This window comes from Prionailurus bengalensis, chromosome X, assembly GCF_016509475.1.
Source record: "Prionailurus bengalensis isolate Pbe53 chromosome X, Fcat_Pben_1.1_paternal_pri, whole genome shotgun sequence".
In the NCBI taxonomy this organism is placed as follows: domain Eukaryota; kingdom Metazoa; phylum Chordata; class Mammalia; order Carnivora; family Felidae; genus Prionailurus; species Prionailurus bengalensis.
This window is the reverse complement of record NC_057361.1, coordinates 60,303,679-60,312,078: the sequence shown is the minus strand read 5'-3', so window position 1 is coordinate 60,312,078 and position 8,400 is coordinate 60,303,679. Positions and strand designations below refer to the sequence as shown.

General features: G+C 48.1%; 1 protein-coding gene across 1 annotated transcript; it reads right to left on the bottom strand.

The window, feature by feature from the left end:
- Positions 1 to 1,319: 1,319 nt before the first annotated feature.
- DMRTC1 (DMRT like family C1) lies at positions 1,320 to 7,641 on the bottom strand. Its single transcript, XM_043569985.1, has 6 exons — positions 7,427 to 7,641; positions 7,189 to 7,342; positions 6,303 to 6,439; positions 5,336 to 5,385; positions 4,998 to 5,156; positions 1,320 to 4,027 (listed from the first exon to the last, which is right to left on the bottom strand). The coding sequence occupies exons 1-6, from the start codon at positions 7,639 to 7,641 to the stop codon at positions 3,915 to 3,917; spliced, it is 828 nt and encodes a 275-aa protein (XP_043425920.1). The 3' UTR covers positions 1,320 to 3,914.
- Between the last annotated feature and the right edge of the window lie 759 nt (positions 7,642 to 8,400).

Below are 8,400 nucleotides of genomic sequence, written 5' to 3'. Positions count from 1 at the left end.
TGGGAGATGCCTCTATGGAGCACTATGGAGTGATCTCAAGGATATTGTTGTCTCAGCTTTGCTGGGGTATAATTGTATACCAAAAAAAAAAAAAAGCCCAAACTACATATTAGTGTATACAATCTCATGAGTTTGGGCATCTGTGTAACCGTCTCCACGATCAATGTAATAAACATATTCATCACCTCCAGAAGTTTTTCTGTGTCCTTTTATTACTGTGTTTTGGTTTGTTTTTTATTTTACTTTCTTGTGAGAAGAAAATTTAACATGAAAAAAAAGAAAATTTAACATGAGATTTACCCTCTTGACATATTTTTACGTGGACTGCACCTCTTACTCAAAGCGTCTAATATAGTCGAACTTATGGAAACAGACAATAGAATGGTGGTTGCCAGGAGAGGGGGGAAAAGGGGACATGGAGAGCTGTTGTTTAATGGGTATAAAATTACAGTTATTCAAGATGAGTGTGCTTTAGAGATCTGCTGTATAACATAGTTCCTATACGTAACAATGAAGGCCATATTTCTACATGAGAAAAGGCAAAGTGGAGGAGTTTGTATAGATTACGCAGCATTTATCTAAGGAGGAGGGAGTGTATTGAATGTCTGTCTCTCTGATGAGAGATACAGATCTGATGGCCAGGTAATACCAGTTGCCCCATTCCTTGAGCCTTTAAGGAATCTGTTGAATACACTCCCTGCATGAGCTTTGCTTACCCTGGTGTCCCCACTTCTCACTTCTACCCAATGTTGGCTGTCTCTGGGAATGCACGTTCACCCACAAACACTTTTGACCAATTGCTCAATATTTTCTCCAGATCATTCCATTTTTTTTTCGTTATCAATTAATACTTGTCCTACCCGTTAAGCTGTTCTTGCTCAGAAACCAGAGGTATCAGGCCTTTATGGCCCTGTAGTGTTTGTGTGACCTGCTTTGGGGAGAGGTGCCTTTCTGGGCAAGGGTTGAAAGTAGTGGAATGCTGGAGGGAGCTCTTACTGGAACATGAGAGCAAACTTAACTGTTCGGGAATTTTGCGAGCCAGCTGTTGAACACAGATGTTTTAAAGACTAAATTCTATAAGGTAGCAATTACATTACCTGCATTATATTGAAAACAATCATAATACATACTCAAAACTCATCAGCCTCTAATCACTTTTCCCACATCTTGAGGTTATGTACATTTATTGCATCAGAATGGTGGAAATGCTTCCTTTCCCAACTCTGCGTTAATTGACATGAGGTCAGTAGCGTGAAATTGGCAAATGCTACAACACAGGGCATTTCCCCCAACCCACCCCCTTCCCCAGAGAGCCTGTTGTTACACACTTGCATGCATACCACTGGTTGAAACTGATGCACTCTGCAGATGCTGCAGATCTGCAGACGTGGTGGATATCCTCAGATCCAACTGGTGCTGTTGTAAAACACATGAGAGTCAAGATCTAACGTACACTACCTTACAAAGTGATGTTTTAAATCTGCGAACTGGAGTAGTACATGACTAAGGATGGTTCATGAAAAAAAAAGGGCTGGATATTTGATATTTGTGACAAAGTCCTAAGATGCCCATAATATGCCACCGTTAAGAGACTTTTTTAAAAAAGGTATAGGGCAGTGTACGTACACGCATGTGCTTGCACGCGTGCATTTGTGGGGTGCGGGGGAGGATGCATGGATATCAGGTCTAAGAGGCTCTGTGTAGAAGGGCAGGTGGGACTCAGAAAAGTGAAAGGGTACAGGGAGGGGGGGCTGACTCCTTCTCCCAATCTCCATCACCTTATTTCTCTTTTCTTCCCTCTTCTCATGCCACAACTTTTAACCCCAAATACACTTTCTCCTTTACCAACTCAGCTGTGGGACCGTGGTGCACCTAGGACACAACTGCACAGCAGGGTTTTGGGCCTTTTCCAGGCAACACTGCTTCCTTCCTCTGTGACAGTGTGGCCTTGTTTATCTAATACTGGGCGAGGAGGGGTCTCGGGATCACTGATTTAAGTAGCAAATCAGGGAAGGAAGGAAAGCATGAGATGGACATCAGTCTTGCCCTATGTGCTGAGTGACCTTGCATGTTTATCTGGCATGAGATAAGGAATATAAGAAGCCTGACTTCTCAAGGCCTGAAACAAGAAAGCATAAGTTGTTATCAGATGTCATCACCATCAATCGTCTTGGGTAAAAATGAGGGAGGCATGGGAGGAGGGAGAAAACACAATGGGAAATAGTCAGCGACTGGGCATATCCAGTGGAGCTTTCCGTCTTCTGGGCGGGGTCTCCAGGTCCTTCTTTGTTTGGAACATCAGCAGAGGACCGAGATCTGATCTCAGTGCACATAAGATCTGATCCACTACTACATATTGTTGCATTGAATAGGAAACAAAAGAACTAATTTTGGAAGACTCTTCTCACTGGATGTCTGCTGCTTCAAGTTTTGAGCCTTTCACTCAATGCTATATGTACATAGATATACTATCAGCATGTAGGAAAAGTAATGAGAGATTGATGAGTATGTATTATGATTGTCTTAAATATAATGCAGGTAATGTAATTGCTACTTTATAGAATTTAGTCTTTAAAATTTATAAAATTATTAGCTAATTTAGGGCCTGGCAAAGAGAGGGGAGTCTTCCTCTATCCATCTGTGGCTACAAATTTCCCCTAAAACACTTGTACAAGTTACTTGTACTCATATAGTGTGTGTCCTCATAGGTAAAATACTGGTAATAATGCTTAGCTCAGAGAGCTGCTGTGAGGCTCTATGTGTTTAGCATACAGTGGGCACAAAATCAATGATAATGATTCTTCCTCATATTTCATGGGCCCTTCAAAAGTAGGCTCTGGGTCTAATTCATGTCCCCTCTTTGATTCTTCTGGCCCTGGTTGCCTTCAGTGCCCCCCACTGTAAAATACACATTCGACTAGAATCGAACTGGCATTCACTTGGCCATAGTTGGCTTGAATGGATGTTTTCTTTGGCCCACGTACAGGAAACCAGAGCCAGTGTTTTAAAATTGAGATATTTTACATAGAAATCTAGAATTCCATCTTCTCTTGAAAAATCAGGAGATGTGGCAATGAAGAGTCCACATCCCTACATGACAACAATTGGCTGGAGCCAGGTGGCAGCTGGCCCCTAAGGTAGAGCATGCACTGTCAGTTGGCCAGAGCCTATCAGTCCTGCTCTGCTCATCCGCAAGACCTGCTTGACCCTGAAGACAACCCAATTTGGGGCCCTCTGGACAGCTGGAAGCAGTCTATGCCAGGCAGAAGGTAGGCACTTCCTTGCTAAATGAGTAAAACCCTTACCCCCCTCACCATCTCCCCCTTTTTTCGCTACCATTTTCTTGTCTTGTCATGCTAAGAAAGCCCAGTTATTGAGTAAGGTGATTCTCACTTAGAAAAGTAAACTGAACAAGTCTGTTAGAGTCAGGAGAGTCTATGTTATACTGTGGTTAGCGAACAACTCCTATATCGCAGTGCCTTACAACAACGAGAATTTATTATTTGTTCACACACACAAACCTAGACACAAAATGAAAACACCCTTATATTTTGACAAGCATGCATACATGCATGAGTGCATGGGTATGTTTGCAATCACGAGTCAAATGAAAACTCTGGCATATGAACATATGACCTCCCACAGAACCCTATTTAGAGACTGATCAGCTTAGACCCCATGACGCTGTTTTCATAAGAGACATAAAAAGGCCCCAGAATCTAGGCATTAAGGGATGGTGGTACAAGAATATCCACTCTCAGCCAAGGAATTGTCCCATATCATAAAAAGAGTCTGAAAAGCTTATGAAAGAACCTAGAAGTTAAAAAAACAAACATGTTAAGCATTTTGGACTTTAAACATTTTGCAAATGCATGAATAGGAAGTACTCTGGTGAGGCCTCCTCTTCTGGGTTTCTAGCTCAAGAGGGAGATGCACCCCAGATGTCCAATAGGCAGAGAAATGGAGCTGGCTGGCCTGGGTCCGAGAGAGGAGCTAGAAGGCTGGGGTCCTTCATCTCCAGCAGGAGCTGCAGATAGAAAGGAAGGCATCAGAGCCACGTCACATCCGTTTCCCCTCCTGGCTCTCCCCTCTTTTTTGTTCCACCCAATCGAGGCTTTGTCACCTGGACTACAGCACAGAACTCTTCCTCGCTGATGTGTTCATCTTGGGTCTTGCCTCCTCCAATCTCTCCATCAAAGTCACCACATATCTTTTTTTTTTTTTTTTTCTTTTGTCAAGCCCGGGATAATTGAATATACTCCTTTCTAGCTCAGACATTCCCGGGCTCTTCACCACCCACAGTTTCTGGTCTAGCCCCTAGGCCTGGCATTCTAGACCTGGGTGACCAGTAGCCTCCCCAGCCTCATCCCTTTCTGTTCCAGCAGTTCCTCTAATGTTGCTGCTTCACTCACACACCACACCCCATCCAGCATTTTGGTCTGGGAGTTCCCAGCCTTCCCTTTCAACCTTCCCAGGATTCTATCGCTCCTCTGATCCTTCCTCTCCAGGCTCAACATTGAAATTTAGCCACAAAACACAACTAGTGAAGGCATCCAGGCTCCACATGTAGACTGGAGGCAGAGACCAGATCTCCCTCCAGCCTAGGCTCTTATCACCTATGTATATCCTGCCCACCACCACAGATTGCAGGGGTCAGACTAGAAAGCTCTGGGATGGGAGTGAGGAGACCTGGGCGTGCCACTTGATATGCTGCATGCCTCAGGGCAAGTCCCTGCCACTCTCTGGGCCTCAGTTTCCTTGTTTCTTGACACCAAATGCACTGGGCATTTCCTGATGAGCACAGAGCTCTGACGATTCACTGAGCAACCATCACCTGCCATCTCCGACATCAGGCTGAGGAGCTTGGGTTCCCCAGGCCCAAGGAGGTTCAACCCACCAACCCAGACCTCCCAGATAGGCCCTACTTACCACAGCGCCGTCCCATTTCCCAACCATCCCCACCCTGTGCTGTGCTCTCCTTTCAAGGACCAGGCTACCTTCTGCCACGCAGGGCTGGAGCAGGGAGATGGAGCCAGAAGATGCCTGAGAAGAGTTTCTCAGCATCAGCAGAGCCTCAGCGGCTTCCAGCTTCCGCTGCCACTCTGAGGAGGCAGAAACTGAGTCCTGGTCAGAAGCCTCAGGACCCTGCAATGGAAAGGGTGTGAGAGGATGGGAACTGAAAACCCATGCCTCCCTACGTCCTGCAATTGTCCCTTCAGTCCCCGGTTCCGCTGAAGGCCCCACCCACCCTGAGGCCATCTGCCCTTCCCATGCACTAAGCTTGGCCCCTGCCAGGGTCCTGGACCCCACTATTTTCCAGGATCTGTGGCCGCAGTGAGGACAGGGTCAAGGGTGGCACACGGCTGGAGGACCAGAGTTGAGCATCTAGAAACAAGGAAGGAGAGGCCAGGGGATCAAACCCTCTGGCAGACACATACTGCCAGTAGACAAACAGGGCCAGGATTTTGCAATATCTGGATGTGGGATCTGAGTGCCTGCTGGCCATTAGTCGTTGTGGCTTGTGCAAGTCCTTTCCCCTGTTTGGCCTGTTTTCCTTTCTATGTCTTTCTTGTATATCTTTCTTGAGACACTCATTCCTGCCAGCAGTTTCAAAACTCTCGGGGCAACAGTGACGGGTGTAGGAAATCACAGGTGTCTGCATTTTAATCTGCAAGGCACCTGAAGGGATGTGATTACTGTCCTGTCCAGGGACTGGTTCTCACTTCCATATTCCTCAGTCCCCATGGAACTTGAAGGACCAGCCTGGCTCATCTCCAGGAAGCTTTCTCTAAGGGCCTCTGGACTCCCCCCTGGGCTCTGTGGCCCTCACCACCATGGCCCTCCTTTCAGCAGGACCTTCTTTCCCATCAATCTGTTTCCTCCATCTGAATGGAGGACTAACAGCCTCCATTCGTTGAAGGAATGTGCCACGTTGTGGCACAACGTGGCCTAGTCCTCTTGTCAATGCTATAGGTTTATGATATTGTCCCCATCAGTACACTGCTAGGGAAATGGAGGCTTGGAAATGGCCATATTCTCACAAATAGGAAATGGCAAGGCTAGGAGTACCCTGCCCTTCCCCACTAGTCTGAGATGCTGCCTCCTCCTCCCCTCCTCCTGCTCCTCCACCACCACCTCCTCCTCCTCCCACTTCTCGTCCTTCTCTCCTCCCCCTCCTTCTGGCTGCTCATCGGTCGCCACCTCCACTTCCTCCTTGTATCTCCCACGGCATCAAGCACAAAGGCCAGGCATGCAATAACACAATATACAACTAGCTCCGTGGTCCTTCTCACTCTACGCACATGCTGGACAGGGCAGGGGTCCTGTGGGTCTTCCTGGAAAGAGAAGTTGTGAGTTGCATCTTCAAGGCTGCTGGAGTCCAAGATAGAGACAAAGATTTTGGGGCCTGACCAATCAGCAGACCTCCTTGGGTGCTCGCCTGCAGGAGCCGAGAGGACAGGGTGGAGTGTCAGCACCAGGCCAGCCATGGAGAGGAGACATGGGTATGTTGTGTGATGAGGATAGTAGCCCAGAATGTCAGAGCTATTCAGTAGCCCTGAATGTCAGTCAGAGCTGAGAAGACCTTGAGGACCAGCCAGTTCCTGCTCTTTATTTTCCAACCGGGGAAATTGAGGTCCAAGGAGGAGTATTATTTCCCCAAAGTCATATGGCAGGCTGCAGTAGGGTTAGAGAGGGAACCCATGTCTTCAGGACACAGACAAAAGAGTCTGGGCAGTGGCTGAGATGGGAACCTCCTCACAGCCCTCAGACTCTCCTTACTTCCCCGGGGGGGGGGGGGGGGCGTGCACAGGGGTGGGCCTCAAGCTGGGACATGATGTTCTCCTTCCCAGCTGTGGAAAGCTGGGGACACTTTAGATGAGCCTTTCCCCCCTGAACCCACCCCACCTCACTCCACCCCCACTCTACTTCACCTCCAATCTGAGGTCTCATCTCACCGAGAACCATTTCCACCCCCACCCCCACCCCCCACCCCTCACCCCGATTGCCCCTTCCCACCAACACTTGGTAGATCATATTGATAAAGTTTTATAGGTGGGGCAGCTAAAACCCTGAGGAGTACCTTGCCAAGGCCACATCGAAATTGGGTAGTAGGACTGGTGGCAGCACTGCTCGTGCTCTCTACACCCAAACCCAAGATGCCCTCCCTGACCAGAAACACTCACTGACGACTCCTCCTTGAATGGTCAACTTCTGGACATGGCTGTGAGCTTTGGGAGGGGAGGCCCCACTCGTTATCAGTCCTTGAGTCAGGTGCCTCTTTAGGCATGCCCCCTGCTCCCTCTTCAAGGCACTCTCAGCACGCAAGACTCTGCAGGGATCCCTAAAGTGGGGGATTGCCAGTCTACAGTCAGTCACATTTAGAGGAGGCCCCCTCCCCACCCCCACTGTCAGACACCATACTCACGAGAAGAAGGCACACTTGTGACATTCACAAGCCTGGAAGGGGCAGGAGTGCTCCTGGTCCTTGGTTTGGTCATTGAGGCCATGGTTGTAGCAGCGGGCACAGCAACTTACAGTTCTTTTGGGGCCAAGTTCGATCCCCCATGGGGCTCTGGTCTCAAGGCCAGTGGGGGAGTCGGAGGGGCAGCAGGGCACAGCAGGCATTTCATTGGGATCCATGGTTCTAGGGCCAGGAGTGGATGTCAGGATGGCCACATGATCCCCTACCCTCAGCATACTTCCTCTGCCCTTCAAAATCCCCACCTGAGGTGCCTGGATTCTTCTTCATCCAGCTCACCGCTGAAATTGGATCGCACCCACCCTTCTTGCTCACACAGCCTCCTGCCCAGGAGGCCCTACTCATGCAAAGCCTCGTTCCAAGCAACTCATGGCATGGTTCCTGTCAACTTTCAATCCAATCATCATTCTCCTTGCCTACCTTCATTCTACATAGATCCCATTTTCAGGCATATACATTCACTCTTGTGCCCCCTTCAACAATTCCTGCCCTCCCCTTCTCATGTGTCATCCTCTACTCTGCTATACCTATTTTTCCTGGCATTCGCTTCCACCGTTGTCTTCCTAACCTCCCACATTCACTCACTCCCTACTCATGACTCTATGGCTCCTGAACTCAATTCTGTTATTAGTCTCAAGTACATCCTACGTTCGAATTTCCTCTCACACCCCATTCTGATCTTCTTCTGCACCCCACTGTAATCTTAATTATTCTCTTTTTCCCCCTTTAAGCGGACACCCCTTTGCACCCCATGAGATTATATTATGTTGCTGAATCCCAAGCCCCTCTTTCGATAATTATGTTTTATTCATCCCTTTGATTAGTCATTGACTAGATCCTTGTTGGGCCCCCTATGGAATGCCAGACCCTGATCTGGTCAACAGACAACTCCTCGCTGCACTAATTGTTTTCTTCCACCA

What these genes read in the sequence shown, in the direction of transcription:
- DMRTC1 (XM_043569985.1), bottom strand. Translation starts at nt 7,641, where the DNA reads ATGGATCCCAATGAAATGCCTGCTGTGCCCTGCTGCCCCTCCGACTCC. An exon ending in CACAAGTGTGCCTTCTTCTC is followed by an intron (nt 7,343 to 7,426) that starts GTGAGTATGGTG and finishes CCCCCACTTTAG; the next exon opens with GGATCCCTGCAGAGTCTTGC. An exon ending in TGACCATTCAAGGAGGAGTC is followed by an intron (nt 6,440 to 7,188) that starts GTCAGTGAGTGT and finishes CGGCTCCTGCAG; the next exon opens with GCGAGCACCCAAGGAGGTCT.